The 19,494-nt window shown below is 40.4% G+C and overlaps 1 protein-coding gene across 4 annotated transcripts in view; it reads right to left on the bottom strand.

Moving 5' to 3' along the window:
• Positions 1-19,494, bottom strand: part of MYO5A (myosin VA) — a 187,223-nt gene that overhangs the window by 54,810 nt on the left and 112,919 nt on the right. For all 4 annotated transcript variants that reach the window (XM_033409184.2, XM_033409182.2, XM_033409186.2 and 1 more), the window contains exons 17-24: positions 17,459-17,545; positions 17,262-17,370; positions 14,617-14,828; positions 13,542-13,698; positions 8,970-9,209; positions 7,715-7,963; positions 4,933-5,026; positions 2,585-2,733 (exon numbers count right to left, since the gene is read on the bottom strand). In XM_033409184.2, coding sequence (XP_033265075.1) covers positions 2,585-2,733; positions 4,933-5,026; positions 7,715-7,963; positions 8,970-9,209; positions 13,542-13,698; positions 14,617-14,828; positions 17,262-17,370; positions 17,459-17,545 — 1,297 coding nt within the window. The remainder of the gene's footprint in view (positions 1-2,584; positions 2,734-4,932; positions 5,027-7,714; positions 7,964-8,969; positions 9,210-13,541; positions 13,699-14,616; positions 14,829-17,261; positions 17,371-17,458; positions 17,546-19,494) is intronic.

Raw genomic sequence — 19,494 nt, 5'->3', positions numbered from 1 at the left:
ACGGTCTCAAGGAAATTCTTTCTATGTAATTAGTTGCTTTTCTCTTGTTGCTTTTAAGATTCTCTCTTTATCTTTAATTTTTACCATTTAAATTATAATGTGTCTTGGTGTTGACCTCTTTGGGTTGACCTTGTTTGGGACTCTCTGTGCTTCCTGAACCTGGATGTCTGTTTCCTTTCCCAGGTTAGCGAAGTTTTCAGCTATTATTTCTTCAAATAACTTCTCTGCCCCTTTCTCTCTCTTCCCCTTCTGGGACCCCTATGAGAATGTTATTATGCTTGATGTTGTCCCAGAGGCCTCTCTCAAACTATCCTCATTTTTAAAAATTCTTTTTTCTCTTAGCTGTTCTGAATTGTTGATTTCTACTCCTCTGTCTTGCCGTTCACCAATCCATTCCTCTGTATCATCTAACCTACTGTTGATTCCTTCTAGTGTATTTTTAAATTTCAGTTGTTGTATTCCTTAATTCTGTTTGGTTCTTCCTTATATTTTCTCTTTGTTAAACTTATCACCATGTTCATTCGTTCTTTTCCCGAGTGCACTGAACACCTTTATGATCATTACCTTCAACTCTTTATTGGGTAGATTGCTTATCGCCACTTCGTTTAGTTCTTCTTCTGGGGTTTTGTCTTGTTCCTTTGTTTGGAATATATTCCTCTATCTACTCGTGTTGCTTACTGTTTGTGTTTATTTCTGTGCGTTAGGTAGGTTGTTTAGGATTCCCAGTCTTGGAGAATGGCCTTATGAAGGAGACATCCTATGGGCCCCAGCAGCCCATCCTTTTAGTCACAAGATCTATATGCTCTGTGGGTGCCCCTATGTGGGCTGCATGGGCCCTTCTGCTGTGGTGGGGATCACTGCTTGGATGCACTGGTACATTGGGATGGCCCTTGGCCTGCTTGGCTTCCAGGTCCTACCTAGTGCAAAAACTGCCAGCCGGCTGGTGGTGGCTTTGGGTGCTGGTGTGGCAGAGGCTGCATAGCCTGGGGGGTGTCTCAAGGCTGGTCCCAGGTTACTGATGGATGGGTCAGTGACCAGGGTGGCTGGATGGGGGGCTCATGGGGCTGGTGCCAGCTCACTTGTGAGCAGGTAAACCTCTGGCCCTAATAGGCTAGAGGGAGGACTCCAAAATGAAAACTTGTCTGCAGCAGTGTCCTCATGGTTGGAGCTCCCCAAAATGCCTGCAGCCAATGTCTATGTCCCCAGGGTGAGCCCCAGTGGCCTCATGCCCTCTGGAAGGCTCTCCAAGGTTAGCAAGTGGGTCTGAACCAGGCTCCTTTCAAATTATTGCTTCTGCACTGGGTCTTGGACATGTGAGATTTTGTATATGCCCTTTAAGAGTGGAGTCTCTGTTTCCCACAGCCCTGTGGCTCTCTTGTACACAAGCCCCACTGCCTTCAAGTCCAGATGCCTGGGGACTTGTCTTCCTGGTGCAGGAACCCCAGGCTGGGGAGCCCGATGTGGGGCTCAGACCCCTGTGCCTTGGGGAGAACCTCTCCAATTGTGTTTATCTTCCTGTTTGTGGGTCATTTACATGGGGTGTGGGTCTTGACTATACGTGTCTCCACACCTCCTACCCACCTTGTTGAGGTTCCCTTTTATATCTTTAGTTTCATAAAATAGTTTCTGCTAGTCTTCAGGTCATTCTTATATACAGCTGCTCTGTAAATAGTTATAATCTTGGCGTGCCTGTGGGAGGAGGTGAGCTCAGGGTCTTCCTACTCTGCCGTCTTGGCCACTCCCCTCCAAATTACCTTGTGTTTTATAACAGATATTTCAGAGCATTTCTGGCCATCTGTGCCATTAGGTTACGTTTAAGGCCGATAGCTGTAGGAACAAGATTGCTAGGGAACTCTTTGTTTCCTGATAGCAGGATAAGTAGAACAGGGAGGGTGCGCAGAACTAAAAGTTCAAAATGTACTTTGGCAGATGCAGAAGAGTCCTTGAAATAGATAAGACAATTTATTACAAATAGAGGCTGAATTTTCTTTTTCTAGGACTATATCTTTGAAACTACAAAAACTATATAATACTTGATTATATAAACATTTGCTTTATAAGCAAATTTTATTTTAAGTCATTCAACACATAAAACAAAGTACACCTACACTGACTTTATACTATCTTATAATCCAGTCTTCAAAGTGTTTGACTTTACAAAATATTTATGAAAAAAGTGATATGATTTCTGGGATGTGCTTTAAAACAATCCAATCCACTGGATGGAGTGGGATGGAGGGTAGAATGGGGGATAGAAACGTGTTGACCATTTTGGATTGAGTGATGGGTACATGGAGTACAGGGGGGTTCATTCTACTTTTCTATCTAGTTTTGCATATGTTTCAATTTTTTTTTTTTTTTTTTGCGGTACATGGGCCTCTCACTGTTATGGCCTCTCCCGTTGCGAAGCACAGGCTCAGCGGCCATGGCTCACGGGCCTAGCCGCTCCGCGGCATGTGGGATCTTCCCGGACCGGGGCACGAACCCGTGTCCCCTGCATCGGCAGGCGGACTCTCAACCACTGCACCACCAGGGAAGCCCTCAAATTTTTATATATTAAAAAAATCAAAAGTATTTGACTCACAATCATCAAAGTCATCTCTTCCTTGAGGTCATCATATCGTTCTTCCAAGCGACTGAACTCATTCAGAAGGTTCTGATATCTCAGCCTTTCATCATTAAGATCGAGTTCCAGTTGTTTTGTTTCTTCTATTAACTTCTTTTCCATCGTCTCTGAAAGAAAGGAGAGGGAAAAGCATACCAAAGATGGCTCCACAGAATGCAAGAATACAAAGATGGACACTGACTTCCAGTTTCTTTGGGAGGGGTTCTACTTTTAGCACCACTATGATCTATGAAGAGTATCTTAGTGGAGGTAGGGAAAGAGAAAATACCATGACCAAAGAATAATTTATTAATAACAACAACCGTCATCTATTGCATTGTTCCATGAACAGAACTAGTTCATTCATTGGTTACAGCACATCCTTCATAAACTTCCACTAGCCATCATCTAGTAACTAGAGTATACATTTTTTTATTATTCTGTTTCAGGCTATTCATAAAATTCTTTTGTCCCAAAAGTCAGAGACATTCCTCAAGCCTCTGGGGGAACGGCGACTTCTCAGCGGACCCAGGGGTACTGCTCTACAGAGTGTCTCCACTCATCTCAGTCCCCAGGTTCTGTCTTACAATTTCCCAACGCTGTGAGCTCCCTTGTTGTCCTATTACTCCCTCGATTCTAATCAGGTAAGATCCCCACACCTGGTCCTCTGTTGTTACCACTCCTATGTGCTGCTGGGGGACCTGACCTTTCCATTTACTCACCTCACTCTACTCTCTCTGTTGCCAGGGGCTGGCACTTAGATAGGACATCATCTGGAGGTCGGTGATTAGACCTTGATTGCAAATCAAGCGCAGTAAAAAAGCCTTAAATCTCAGCTGCATGTTTTATCTCAATGAGCTGACCCAGTCACATTTATAAACATTAAGCTTCCTACCATTATGGCCCATTTTACCCTCATATTTTGTGGCTATATCTTAATCTGCCCTGCCTGCTTCTATTGCGTCACCATTTCTTTCTCTGTCAGCTCCATGAGGGCAAGGGCTGCCAAATGTCTTGTTACAACTGCCTCCCTGGTGTCCAATACAGTGTTTCCCCACCCTAGGGCTTTAATAATTTGTAAATAAATGAATGAAAGAACTTCTTCTCTCTATAACGTTCTGTAAATTGCTTTTTATTCTCACAAGTTTGTGGAAGCTGCCCAAGGCTATCAACAAATTTTCCTTAGGCAAATCCACTGTTATTGTCTTTGTTCTTATCTTTCTGTACCAAATAACATTTTCTATTTTCCTTCAAGAATTCTCATCATTCTGGATTTTTCCACTGCATTCTGCATCCTAGCCTCCTTTTTTCCATGTTTTCAATGACTTTTCTCCTTCCCTCTTAATTTTCTTTTCTGGCTCCTTTTCTTCACCTTATCCCTTATTTATGGTTATCCTATAAGGCTTAATTCCAGATTTTCTTCTCTTTTCTATATAGTAGTCCCTTTAATGGGGAGGAATGGGGCAGTATGGGGAAAACCACAGAGGGCTCTCTCTTTCATCTCGATTTGCTTTCACATCATCTCTATCTGGAGGCCCCAGCTGACATCCAAATTTTAATACTCAAACAACTGACCTCGTTAATCTGCCTCATAAACAGAGACTTGTTCCCCTCAATTTCCTCATTACTAATAACACATTATTGTTTTGATAACTCATCTCAAAACTTTAGAAAATTTTCAGAAACTTTAGAAAATTTTTACTCCTTTTTTGAATACCACATCAAAAATGATTATATATGATATACGATTCTTTTCATATAATATATTTTCACTCTAATCAAATCTCTTCCTTTCTATTTCTATCACCAATTATTGTAGTTTAGATATATATTTTCTTAGCTCATGTTTATGTACATGTGGATTCCTTGTAAATTATCACCATTTTAATTTATCTTACAAACAGCAAATGAAATAAATGTCCACATCTAGTGCCTTTTTTTTTTAAGGTGGCAAAAAGTGGTTGATCTTAGGAAAATAATATCCATTGGTTTAGCAAAATAAATAATATATACAGATGCATATACTCATATACATATACATATTAGCTCAAGAATTGGTCCTAAAACAACAAGACTCCTATAAGCCATAAATCATACATATAGAACAATTTTTTTAAAAGTCACATGATACTGACTAATACGAATTGATATTTGTACATAGGGAGACCAGATTTACAAGTTCACCAACTAATTCAACCAAATATTTAGAGTGCCTGCCTCCAGAACTCTGCAAATTTACTGATGACAGTCTAAGCAAAGTTGTAACTTATAAACCTTTGGTCTGAGGTTGGTTGGAGTGCAGTAGGCTGGGCCCACATGAAGCTTACCTGTCATCTCCTTAGCCTGCTCCACGATAAGGTGATTGAGTGCCTCTTTTTCCTGCTTCAGCAGAGTATTTTCTTCCTTCAGATTTGATACCAACTATAAAATGAAACAATAAACTGAGATGGCTGCCACAGACAGAGGCAGCCGGATACTGAATACAAAGACCATACATACAGCAGTCACCGGCAGGCACTCCTTACTTCCACAGCTCACTGCCTCACTTCTTTGCCGAGTTATATCTGGTCATCCTTCAAACTTGTTTTTAGCACTACCCTCCAGAAAGCTTTCCCAGAAACTCCCTCCAATTATATGTCTCTCCTTTGGGCTACTACAGGACCCTGAATATGCCTCTTTATAGCCCTTATAAATGATTTACTTTTACTTCCCTGATTGACTAGAAATTCTTGGAGGACAAAAATGACTTGCTGTTATTGTTTTACTTTGTACCTTGAGCATTTAGCAATTGCCTGGCACCTAGTAAGCATTTGCGCTTGAAGCAATGATAATGCCTTTTCACACCAACAACCTAATGCAACGTTTATGTGTACCCATGATTCAAGCAGAGAGATTACAGAGGTTAAGAAAAATATGAAAGTCATTTTGGTTTTGGAAATTCACTGAAGACCTTCCGAAGCTCCCTGCTCTCTGTCTTGAGAAAGAGAATTTCATTTTCATCTCCTTTCAAGAGTTTTGCAAGGTTGTAAACTTTTATTCCACATTTAAGCATTGACCTTACAACACTGTGAATACACTTAATGCCACAGAACTGTACACTTAAAACGATTAAAATGGTAAATTTTATGTTACATATAAGCATATTTTACCACAATAAAAAAATATTGACCTTTAACTTTCTATTTCCTGGTTGGATAAGGATTCTCAGGAAGCAAAAATCAAAACCAAAGGAAACTTTGCTAAGTTCATAATTTATACAGTTCACCTTTGGAATAGAATGTGTGCTTGTTATAAGTGAAATTTGAATTCCTTTCTCTAAGCATAAGTTCAAGGCACTCTTAAAGCAACAGCTTTACTAATAAAGAGAAAGTTTAGGAGTTCAGAGACAGAGAAAGCGGGCTCTCTGACTAAGGATCCCTGAAGAACAGGGAACTGAGATTACAGCACTGTGCCACTGCACAAGTCAGGCCAGAAGGTGTTTCTTCTGATGGTCCAGTGTCTTCCCTCTGTGCTGATAAGGTCTTAACGTCTGCTCTCAGTAGAAAGGTTGAGTTCTCTATGTGCTCTTGAGAGAGGCTGCTCTTTGTCAGAGTATGCAACCAATCACCTGTGGTGCTTTTTCAAAATACATGTGCCTGGTCCACACTCCCAGAGCTTGGGCAGGTATCTTTTTAAAAACTCTCCAGCATATTCTGAAATACACTCCTGGTTAAGAACCACAGTTCTGCTGGACCTTCTAGGCTCCTTGGTCAGGCTAACTGGCAATGTAGCTTTCCAGACCACAAAGCTAGCTCTCACAGGGAAATTTTTTCATTCTTCCTCATTATCACACTCCATCTAAAAGAATTAATGGTAGTGCCTACAGCTATCCTTGTGAAGGCAGCAGATAATAAAACGAAAGGAGAAATCTGAATATGTTCAGGTATACTATTCTATCAGAAGAGAAAGGTATGAACTTGACTTTGAAAAGGAAACGAGAATACTCCTACCAAGCTTAATTCTCTATAGTTTCGGAGGAATTTGGAAAGCTTCCAAGGACTCAGGAAATGGGGAAAAAAAGAGAGAGAGAGCACAAGAAAGAGAGATCTTAAACCTCAACAGTATCCCATTGGATACATATTTGAATTCTGAGAGAACAAGCTTGCTATGTCAAAGTAACATATTAATAGCACTGCTGTTTCCAGATCAGAGCCCAGATCTGCTATAGATATAGAAGGGATTATTTTATCAGGACCCTGAATACCATGGAAGGATTGCAACTTTATTAGCTACACTATCCTACCTGAATTGTGTCTAAGCTCCTTCGAGGTTCTTACTGTATAAGCTGCTGTTAAGGTTCAGAAGTCAGTAAGGAAAAAGCATATTGGGATTCTTGCCATAGTTACAGCCATCAGTCAACTCTGTTTTCATTTAAAGATGGAAATACTAGTGGAATCTCTGAAAACCTATTACTTTTTTCCAGTAAGCCTTATGTTGAGGTTTTTTAACTTTGTTTAACCAATACATCTCATTACTGCTTGAGAACCTTAGTGTTTTCTGTATTTAATAAAGTTTTGATATAAGTTAATACAAATTTGTAGTGTGGAAGCCCTGGTCAATCTGTAAGCATTTTCATTGTTGTTCTATCTGCATAGCAGCTCTTGGCTACGATCAGTGTGCAGACATTTGGATTTTTTCCTGTTGGACTTCTCAAAACAGTCTTAATGCAGGTTTCCATAAAGATCCCTACTATCAGCTACTGACAGTTCATTGTGATTTACTTCTTAATCACCTTTAACCTGCTGAAGAAAAAAGAGTCTACACTCCACACAGATCTATTCATTCAAAGAAAAAGGGTGTATAGTAGGTTCTTGGCCATCACTTCTCTTCTTATAACACTGCTTTGCCTCTGTTCTTAGGAGAGTAAAAGGTTTTACTAAAAGACCTATAGGTACTCATCCAGCATATGGAACAGCTGCTTGGGGGAAACACTAATAATGAACAGTAAACCAACTGAAATGTGTGTTTACCTTCGATTGAAACCAATATTGAGCCACAAGGGCTGGGTCAAGATGACAGCACAACTCCTTTGTGGAAGGAGTAGACGGGGATATGAACATTAGCTCCTACCTGCTCAGTTTCCTGTTTGTATCTATCAGCACACTCTTCAATGGATTTTTTCTCACACTGAGTTTGTTCCAGGTCTTTCCGGAGCTTGGCAATTTCTTCCTGCAGACTGAGGACACGTCCAGTAGCAATCTTAGCTTCTTCCTCACTTAGTTGAAGACGTTCTAAGTCACTTCGTAGTTTCTCGGTCTCAGAGTTGTATATTCCTTCCAGATTGGTCAGTTTCTCCATGAGGCATTTGTAGTCTTTGTTCTTTAAACACACACATAAGTGACAAAAAGTAAATATACACACCACAAATGTATTTAGTGAGAAAACCATGCCTATTCATCGTATTCATGCTATATCATCATAGTGCTGATATAGTATCTAACCAAAATTACTAATGACAATATTTAAAATAACACCATCAGCACCCTCTTAGTGATACAAAGAGAGAATGGGCACAGTTATTTCTGTTTTACATGATGAGCAACATAGATGTGATTTTCTCATAGTCACAAGGTGAGTTCCCACAGTAAATTCTCTTTCTTGATTCTTAATCCAGGAATAGGAAAATCTATACTTGCTTTTGAAAACAAATCAGTGTGCTACTGAAAGCCATGTGCCAGCTAGTGATGCATAAGAATGATAAAATGGCCTCAAAAATCACAAGTTTCTTACAAATCCCTTTGTTTACCATCTGGAAACTCCTCTTCCTATTCAGGAAACCTTTCTGATGAATCCTATTTCATTCTCTTGTCTGTTTTTCTTTGTCATCCTTAGTATTTATGTATTACTAACTACCTTTATATCATTTGCATGTGCTAAAATGTTACTTGGTAACTATCTCTAAGAAATCAAACTTTTATCTCTGCAAATAGACTGCAGATTTCTCAGAAGCACGGACATTTTCCTGCTTCTTTTGCCATCTCAATGCTAAGCAACTCATCTGTAAAAGGAGCAATACACTATACACAAATGAATGATAACGATGAAAGAGCTTTGTAAAATATAAAGTACAATATGACTCTCGGTCCTAACTGTTTGGAGTGCTAGTAAACCTGTCTGTGTTCTCGAAAATAATTTCCTGCCTTGGTCCTTGCAATTATAATCTTACCTATGAGCCTGTCACTATTTCCACATTCATTAATGCCATTATTATTTTACTTTTTTTGCGAAGACTGAAAGGTAAAGTCAAGAGGGGACAATGCTGAAGATGACCCCAGTGGATTTTGTTAGGAATGCTGCACTTTCAGGACTCCTGTTTAAAACACACCTGTTCGTCAACTTTGCGCTGCAGCTGCATGATCTTGTTCTCCATGCCAATGTGGAGCTTCTTATAGCGCTCCACGGAGCGGGCCTCGATCTTGAGCTTCTTCAGCTCGCGCTTGGCCATCATCCGCCGGAGGCAGCACTGAAGGTAGATGATGGCGTGCGTACTCCTCTTGTAGTAGGTGCGAGCCAGCCAGCCCCGGACCCACTTCTGAATGATGACTGCTTTGTGCTCACGGAGTATCTGCAGAAGAGGGTAAGTGCAAGTAACGTCAGACCCTGGACTAGACTCAATATTCAACTCTATCAACCTATGGATGTCAGGTTGAGAACCCACACGTTACCTAAAGGGAAAGACATAAAAGTTGAAGCAACAATGTATTATGTGGATTGTATTTATCACAAATATATGGAAGCACAAAATTATTTTAAAAGGTGATTGAAATGTAGTCTTTAAAAGGCAATTTGAGGGCTTCCCTGGTGGCGCAGTGGATAAGAATCTGCCTGCCAATGCGGGGGACACAGGTTTGATCCCTGGTCTGGGAAGATCCCACATGCTGCAGAGCAACTAAGCCTGCGAGCCACAAATACTGAAGCGCGCGCGCCTAGAGCCCGTGCTCTGCAACGAGAGAAGCCACTGCAATGAGAAGTCCGCGGACCGCAACAAAGAGTAGCCCCCACTCGCCGCAACTAGAGAAAGCCTGCATGCAGCAACGAAGACCCAACACAGCCAAAAATAAATAAATAAAATAAAGATAAATTTTTAAAAAACTCAACTCATTTTATAAAAAAAGAGGAAATTTGAGAGACATATATAAAAATATGTATTACATCCACATGTCATATGTATGATTACATGTATATGTATGATGATAAATGGAGTATACAGATAGAAGCTGTCTAAATAAAAGGTACCAGATTACTAAATAGAAAACTAGTCTACAAAGAAAGAAAAAAGGCATTAGGTTTCTTATTGCTACATGATTTCTATAAGCAACAGGTGATCCTTTAGAAAATAAGCAGAACTTGGTACCCTGTGAACTACGTGCTAGTAAAATAAGAGATTTACCCACTACCCTTACTGCTGATACCATGTCACTGTGCATTAGGTCTCTGCTTGAGGACATGGGGTATGGCCAGTAAGCAGGCTGTAGAAGACGACACTTGGGGTACTGCAAAGTTTATTATTGATTTATTGATTTTTTTCCCCAGCAACAAAAAAATGACACTCTTGTTTGCCATATTTGAGGAATACCATTCTAGTGAGGATTTCCCATTGCTATTATAAATGCAGCACAAATCCATTTATGGGATTCAAAGGTAGTAGGGAGAGAACTTTAAAAGGAAAGCTAAAAAGAAGATAAAGTGAAGTAAACAAATCTTAATTTTATATTGTATTTTCTTAAAAAAAAAGATATTGCCCTAAACTTATAAACAACTTATAACAATAAGATTGCCTTGCATTTCCCTGGTGGCACAGTGGCTAAGAATCCGCCTGCCAATGAGGGGGACACGGGTTTGATTTCTGCTCTGGGAAGATCCCACACGCCACGGAGCATCTAAGCCTGTGTGCCACAACTACTGAGCCTGTGCTCTAGAGCCCTCAGGCCACAACTACTGAAGCCTGTGTGCCCTGAAGCCCACGCGCTGCAAATACTGAGCCCGCGTCCCACAACTACTGCAGCCCACTTGCCTAGAGCCCGTGCACCACAACGAAGAGTAGCTCCTGCTCGCCGCAACTAGAGAAAGCCCTCAGGCAGCAATGAAGACCCAATGTAGCCAAAAAAATAATAATAATAAAAATAAAATTTAAAAAATAAGATTGCCTTATGAGATGAATTTCTTGTCACTAATGACCATCAAGCAGAGATTGTGTAAACAGTTTCCAGGAATGATGGGGAAGAAGTTCTTAAATTTTAAGAACTGTTGAACTAGCAAAACTTTGATGTCCTTTCAAGTCTACGATATTACAAAATAAGTCTTGTGTGCTATAAATGTTTAAATGTATGCACTTGATTAAGTACTTATTAGTGATTATTATAAATGGATACAATGTATCTTTTATGAAACTTTTTAAATGTAAAAAATCTCTGAAACCATCTATTCAGATAGGTAGCAGTTTAGTAAGATCATTAAAAGAACAGTTCCTATTTTTAGGTTATGTAGCTGAGAAAAACCATGAAAAACATATGCCATCCTAGAGGATACAATTAAGAAATAAGTCATTGTGTTTAAAGCCAACAAATACAAAATAAACATAGGTGTTTAGGAGACCTTCATAGTATCTTCAGCCAACTCAAGGCTGTCCCTTTGGGATGTTTTCCTAATGCTAAGGCAGCCTTCAGTTCCCACTAAGCGCAGTCACCGTGCATCATGCCGCAGTGAGGCAGGGCATCCTGAGCTCTCACTCAACAACACAATCCCAAGGGAGCCACCTATCTTATCTGGATGACTAGTGACAAACTGGATAAGACTCAGTGATGGCAAATTGAAGGCTTTCAGACTTTAAAACTCAAGCAGCACACAGTGGCAAAGGTATTAATGCCAATATTCCTGTTCCATTTCCTTCTCCCCATGTAACTTCAGATACTGGTCCATTTCTCTAATTTCAGTCAAATGGAAACAGTATATAATTAGAGCTTCCATTCTCAATCTCATTTCCATCGGTGAGTCAGAGACATTAAATAACACTTGCTCTCACTTTAAGACCCCCAAAGCTTGGGGGAAGCTTGGATTGGAATCACAGCTAGAAGGATCACTAAGCGGGTACTACTGGCCTACACACGAGCCTGTCTCTAACCTGCCTCCCCTACTATGTCCAGTCACACTGGGCGCTAGGCTAGCTAGAGACTGCTACTGCTAAACCAAAGGCCTCACACGCCAGTTCAGATGTTCCTGAGGAGAGTAGTGAGGAAAACAGGAGGGTAACTGGTTTGGTATATCTAAAAGGTCAAGTTTAATAAGGCTTTTCCCTCCCTTGAAAGCTCATGCTTGAAGAGAAAGAACATCTGACTATAAAGCAGGCGTGGGCAGAAAGACCTGGAGTAGCTAAGTCTTCAAATTTTCTTCAAAACACAGCTATTAAATATGCTCATTCAAGCCTCATTAGCGTTCCATTTTTCTTTGTTATATAAAATTAATTCAAAATAAGAAAATAAAATAAATACATGAATAGGGCCTAGGGCACGCCCACATAATCACTGCCTGTGATTAGAGAAATGTCCTTCACATCACTCTACTAACAGTGATGCCCAGAGAGCTCCAAGATCCAGACTGTATTTTTGGCTTATTAGGGCTATATTCTAAAGAACAGACTCAAAACCTTGCCGAAATGAAAGAGGAAAAACTTTCATCGACTAGATCATATATTGTTAGAGGTGATGACTAAGACTAATCTGGTGATCCACTATCTATAGCCATGATGATTATTGCTAGACATAAAGATTATTTGTCAAAAATTTCTAGAGCATCATACTCCAGTCAATACAATTTTGACCACATTGATGTTATATTTGATTTCATTTTTACCATGGTAAATTGTTCCAAGGTTGTTTCATTCTTAATCTGTTCATCTGCCATATATTGGGTCGGCCAAAAAGTTCGTTCGGGGCTTCCCTGGTGGCGCAGTGGTTGGGAGTCTGCCTGCTGATGCGGGGGACACGGGCTCGTGCCCCGGTCTGGGAGAATCCCACATGCCGCCGAGCGGCTGGGCCCGTGGGCCATGGCCGCTGAGCCTGCGCATCTAGAACCTGCGCTCCACAACGGGAGAGGCCACAGCAGTGAGAGGCCCACGTACCGCAAAAAAAAAAAAAAAAATTCGTTTGGGTTTTCTGTAAGATGTTACAGAAAAACCCGAACGAACTTTTTGGCCTATCCAATATTTTTACCTATTCAAAGCTCACCATAGTCAGCTGAATAAAGGCCCCCAATACTAAGAATCTGTAAATATTACCTTATTTGGGAAAAGGGCCTTTGCAGATATGATTAAGATAAGGATCGCTAGATGGAGAGATTATCCTGGATTATCTGGGTGGGCCCTAAATCCATCACAAGTGTTCTCATAAGAGACAGACAAAAGAAGTGAAGTTAGACACAGAGAGAAGATGATGTGAAGATGGAATCAGAGACTGGAGTGATATGGCCACAATTATTAGGAATACTGGTGGCCACCAGCACTAGAAGAGGCAGGGAATGGGTTCTCCCCCATAGCTTCTGGAGGGAGAGCAGCCCTGCTGACACCTTAATTTCACAGTTCTTGCCTCCAGAACTGTGAGAAAATAAACTTCTGTTGTTTTAAGCTACCAAGTTGGTGGTAATTTATGACAGCAGCCACAGGAAACTAATATACTCACTTTTTTTTCAAATTACAGACAGGGGAAGAAAAAAGTAAATTTTCTTTTTCAACATCATGTTAATAAATATATGTGGCTTATTTAATATTTAAAAATGTATTTCAATTGTTGGTTGTCTCCATATGACTCCTACATCCATAGGAGTCCCTGTGGCACTTTGTACAGACATGGAATTTGATTAACGTTAATGGAATGAATAAACAAAGTTGAAAACAAGGCCTCACCTTGCGATACCTATTTCTGGCCAAGTAGCCTCGAAGGTAAGACTGAAGGACGATCGTGGCAGTCCGCCAGATCTTGTACCTCCGGCGGATTACATACATGCGCCAGTACTTCTGAATGATGGTTGCTGCCTTGGTTCTGCGCAGGAACTTAGCATAACTGGCCAGAGAAAGAGTGGTGCGTAGTCAGTAATCAGAAAAACCCATGAATACATTTTGTAGAGGCTGAAAGCACCAGTATCTCTGGCAGAATAAGTAGCACCTCCATTGTATTATTCTAATAACATACACGTTAAATCAACATTTATATTTCTTATATTTGTATAGCTATTTGATGATCCCCCAAATATCTGTGCATCCATTATCTCATTTGAGCCTTACCTAACCCTGAAAAGTGGGATGTCCCATATTACTTGATTTTACAATACAAAAAGCGAAGGTCATAAAGGCTTATTCCTTCTAGGACTGTGCTCATTACCCCAGGCCATGTCCCCTTTACATAGCAGACGAGCTTACACAGTAATCCTGTACTTACTTATCACCCAGCCTTCTTAGCTCTATCCATTGCTAATGCACGATGTTTTTCCTTAATCTATCCATTTGGGCACAAGTTCTTTACCATTAATTCATGTCTTTTGATATCTCTAAATTAAAATTATCCTAATATGTAATCACACGTAAGTGTAACTAACTCTCTTCTACACCTTCTCAGCTAACTGCTCCTCCAAACTCCTCAACAGAGTCATTATTAACTAGTTATATTCATGACTGTTCTAATTTACAGATGATTTCTTCAAGCCCATATAAATGTATAAAAAATAAATACTGAGGACATGAGTAGGCAGTAATTTGTAATTATTTTTTTGAGGTTCAATCTGAATCATTCACAAAGGTGAGTGAAATTGTATTCTATTTAACTGTCTTATGAGTTAATTCCTTGGACCTAAGAAGAGGTAAGGTGCTGCCTTCTCAGGTAGGGTGACCACTCAAAACTGTCCTAGTTTGGACAATCAATCAGATGAGCCCGCCAGTCTTTGCTGCCCGTGAGCCAGAGTGGACATGCTGCCAGGAGACCTACCATCGGGCCTGGTGGCCTCGCACGTATCTCTGCACAGTGATGGCAGCCTTGCGCATGCGCAGGAACTTCTTCCGCAGCAGCCACCCTCGGATCGTCTTCTGGATCCGGATGCAGGCAGCCCTCAATTTGTCTGCCCTCAATTTTTCCAGATAGGCCACTTGACCGGCACGGAAAAAGATCTTTGTCTTCCCAAACTGGTATTTGTCCTTGTCCTATTTTTGGAAGAAACTGTATACTCAGAAGTAGAAATGATGACTAGATAAATGAATTTTAAAGAGAAAATACATGTCTAAAAGCAGAATCAGTAAAGGGATAAAACTATTAGCTAAAACTTGGGCTACATACAATTAACTAATGGAGCCAGCTTTTTGATCCTATGCAAGTGGAGCAAATAGAAGGGACTTTAAGGAAAACTGCAGGTTAAGAGTTATTTTCCAGAATTATTCTACCTGGAATTATTATCTGAGGCCCAAAACTTGGTTGTGGGTTATAGGCAGCTACTATTTGCTTGTCTGTATTTTAAATATCTCAAGGAAATGGAGATGCTGACACTCCCTCTGACTGACCCAGGCTGTAAGAATTACATCGGGCTGTGTGTTCCATGAGAAAGCTGAAGGGACAAAAACACCAATATGAAGAAAAAGGCAGGAAGTAACGCACACAAAATAAAAACTAAAAGATAAAAAATCTTGCATATTCATGTTAAGAGTTAAGTTTCTCAACAGTTATCTCTTGGTTTTATCAACAGTAAATCTTCCTACAAATTTCAAAACTCCTTTTACAAAAATGTAATCATTTATGATGCTCATTGACTTCTGATTATAAACAAAGCTGAGCAGTAAACACAGATGTATATGCATGCTAGTTTTGGTCTATTATATTCTGATCCAGCTTATCTAGAAGCATGCAAGTTATTAACCATCTTATATCAAAAGAAGAGTAGAATTTATTTATAATAATCAATACTGTGATCTGAAATTCTAAGTGAAAACAGAGAAAAATCACTTTTCACTGTAAGCAAGTATTTCCTATCTTGTACATGAAAACAGAAAATCAGAAATCTCCACATATATCTAAAACTGTTTCAGTTTAAATCAATAAAGTTTGCAAAGGAGGCTAGCTGGAAGAGCTAGAAAGTGGTTCCCTCTCCCTGTCTCCTTCTCCCTGCCCCATTTCATCTCAGCTCTCTCTCCCTCGCCCCCAAGCCTACACTCCTTTACCTTGTGGCCCCAAGCGCAGGGGGGAGCAGTCTGGGGGAGGAGGCTTTCCCTACTTTCTGCTCTCCATTCCCTAGAAAGGACTTAGGCCATATTCAAAATGTATCAGATTCTTTTACACATTACCAGGAAAGTGGCCTAAGTGCTTTCAAGAAAAATAAAGTTATTATCACCAAAGAAGAGATATTACATCTAGTTAATAGCTAATAATTATGACTAATTACTTCAAAGTGAGGTAATCCATCCAACCTAGTGTCAAATAAGTGAAAATATTCTTTAAACAGCATCTCATGAGTCTTAAATTCTCTACAACCTACATCAGTGGTTATCAAAATGTAGTCCTCAAACCAGCATCGGCATCACCTGGGAACTTGTTAGAAATGCACATTATTGGACACGTCCCAGACCTACCAAATCAGATGTTCTAGGGGTGGGGCCCAGCACTCTGAAGTTTAACAAGCCCTGAAGGTGACTCTGGTGCATTCTAAAGTCTGTGAACGCCTTAGCTTGGTATGCAAGTCTCTTCAAACACCAACCCACATTTCCTAACCAATTCCCTACTGTCCCATGCACCATTTTTTTTTACTGCAAAAGCAAAAACAAAAATCCGACTCTAACTGCTTTTTGAGAAAACTATGCTTTTCTGCTCCTTGCTCCCTATTAGGATAGTCTCCTTCCACTTTATACAATCTTACCCACTCTTCAGGGCCTGACTCAAAATACATGTCTTCCATGAAATAGTTCCTCCTTCCCACAGCAGATGTGGCTTTGTCTTCCGTTGATTTCTTGTCTCACTCACTCAGCATTTGACAGACACTAAGGTATATTATACTTATCTTTAAAATGCATTAATTTCCAAGACACACTGTGTCACCTGAGGACAAGACTTATTTTTCTTAATCACACAGCATCTGGCCTGGTGTCTGTCATAAGTAATTTTCAATAAAAATTTAGTACTTGGGGGCTTCCCTGGTGGCGCAGTGGTTGAGAGTCCGCCTGCCGATGCAGCGGACACAGGTTTGTGTTCCGGTCCGGGAAGACCCCACATGCCGTGGAACAGCTGGGCCCGTGAGCCATGGTCGCTGAGCCTGCGCGTCCAGAGCCTGTGCTCCGCAACGGGAGAGGCCACAACAGTGAGAGGCCCGCGTATGCAAAAATAAATAAATAAATAAATAAAAAGAATGTGTCTCAAGTCTGGGTCCAGGCCTCACCATCCTGTATCTTGATACTGGACCATCATCTTTACTAGTCCTTCCATCATAAAGACAGGGAGCCTTGACCTCCAAGACAGTGCGCCTCTCCACCTTTCCACCCCTGAATAACCCGGATTAGTAGTATATGGATATTCCTAGGACATTCACAGGTTACAATCACAAGGCCTTTGGCAAACATCTGTTCCGATAAAGGTAAGTGAAAAATCTTTCTTACCTTTATCAGTTTCTCTAAAACATTCTTGCATGTTTGTTTTCTCTCACTTAGCACATCTTTTTGCTTCATTAGGACACGGTAGCGGCTGAAAAATTCTTGGTAAGTCCACCTATAAAAAGAAACTCATGTCAGCTTATTTAAAGAAGCAGGAACCTCCCCCTTTAGGATCCCTTATATTTGAAAAATGTCAAGCCCACCGAGAGGGAAAACCTGCTGCGCTGATTCGGATGGTTTCCAGGACACCGCACGCTCTCAGCTGCTGTACTGCCCTCTTCTCATCAAACCTATATGTAAAAATGGAAATCATTAATACACAAAGAAGCGTGGCTCTGGCCACAAACTACTTTCCTCAGTCCAGAGACTGAATTCTTTTGTAAAGAGCCAAATGGATAAATTAGAAAAAAAATTCAGAAGTTGGAACAGTGATCAGAATGGAAAACTCCATGTAAGAGAGGGGAAGAGACCATTAGCAGTAAAAATACATACCACAAACTTATAAGAAATGCCATTAAACATATTTAAAAAGCCCAAACTCCTCTGCACTGTGCCATGCTCATTACATGCCTTGGCCTGACTAGCTGTTCTCATAACTCTTTAGTTCACCATGCAGAGCTCCCCTGGAATAAAGACTGGCCAGCCCTGGAGATTTCTCTAACAAGAAGAACAAATTAAATATGCCCCATTCAGGTATTTTTAAAAAATTATTGGTGTTCTAAAAGCTATTCAACTCAGTGTATACATACTAAGCATTAATAGTGTCCATGTCAGTGAAAAAATATTTTATATTATATCTTATGTGTATTTCACTCTAGATAAACGGCACCTTAATGTTAAATTCACACTAAAAGAAGAAGTAGCAAGGCCTGCTTCTTACGGGATGATGATTCCTCTTACTCCCCAGTTAAGCCCTGAGTAACCTATCCGAGGCTTCTGCTGCACTATCTTCTCAAGTGTTTTATTGGTGATGGGAGATGCGGTTGGCTGACAAAAGGTAATGGCCCCTAGGGCTGTCCAGGAAAGTCACCCAGGGCGTGGCAGCTTCTTCCAGCTTCTCACTTCCTCCAGAAAGGGCTTCTTGGCAATGAGAAGAATACAACAGTCTTTGAGAAGTGCCCTGCAGTCTAAGGCCGACTCTCCAAGGGCAAGACTGGCATGGGTGTAGGTAAAGGAGCACGCACACACTGCGGAGTGGGAGTTATTACAGCCTTTGGTAAGTGTGCCTAATCTCTGACCCACAAATTCCACTTCTAGAAATACATTATTCTAAGGAGATAATCAGGCAAATATATAAAAATGTTTGGCAAAAGATGTTTATCATAGCCATAGGAATAACCCAAATGGCCATCAATAGGGAATAATTCAAAAGAATGGTGTTATGTGTATATAATGGGATATGATGTAGCCATTAAAATGATGATGTGGATTTGTATTTACTAACACGGAAAACACCCATAAGTTGAAAGCAGATACAAAACAACAATTACAGCATGATCCCTTCCATTTTATTAATCTCTCTCTCTCTTTCTCTCCCCCTCTCTCTCTCTCTCTCTCTCTCTCTCTCTCTCTCTCTCTCTCTCTCTCTCTCACACACACACACACACACACACACACACACACACACACACACACACACACACACACATATAGCAGGGAAGGAACGATCAAGAAGGATCTATGCCAGTTAATACTTTTTATCTCTCTGGGTATAATGAAATGCTCTTTCATTTATTTTTACACCACTTTATATTTCCTGAAAATTGTTTTTATAATGTGCATGCATTACTTTCAAAATTAGAGAAATATTTCCGTTTTGGAAAAAACTTCCTCTCGCAAATGGTATTTGACACAGGACAAGATGTTTGGTAAAAGTAGACATTCTCTGATAGTTTCAACAGTTGAAAAGTAGCAGGGATGATCGTGAGCCTTTGCCAAAGCAACCTTATCTCACCCAGCTCTGGTTTTAACTAAAGTCCAAAAAGATCTTGAAATGAAGTAAATTACAAATAGAAAATAGTACTAGAAATGTGTGGTTGATCTCAACTTTTAAAATCATCAGAAGGCCAACTACTAATTTGTTCTCACATTTTTTTTTTTGGCCACGTCGTGAGGCTTTGTGGGATCTTAGTTCCCTGATCCGACCAAGGATGGAACCCGGGTCCCTGGCAGTGGAAGCGTGGAGTCCTAACCACTGGACCACCAGGGAATTCCCTGTTTTCACGTTCTTAAAAGGGAA

This window comes from Orcinus orca, chromosome 2, assembly GCF_937001465.1.
Source record: "Orcinus orca chromosome 2, mOrcOrc1.1, whole genome shotgun sequence".
NCBI classification, from domain to species: domain Eukaryota; kingdom Metazoa; phylum Chordata; class Mammalia; order Artiodactyla; family Delphinidae; genus Orcinus; species Orcinus orca.
This window is presented reverse-complemented; position numbering and strand designations above follow the sequence as displayed.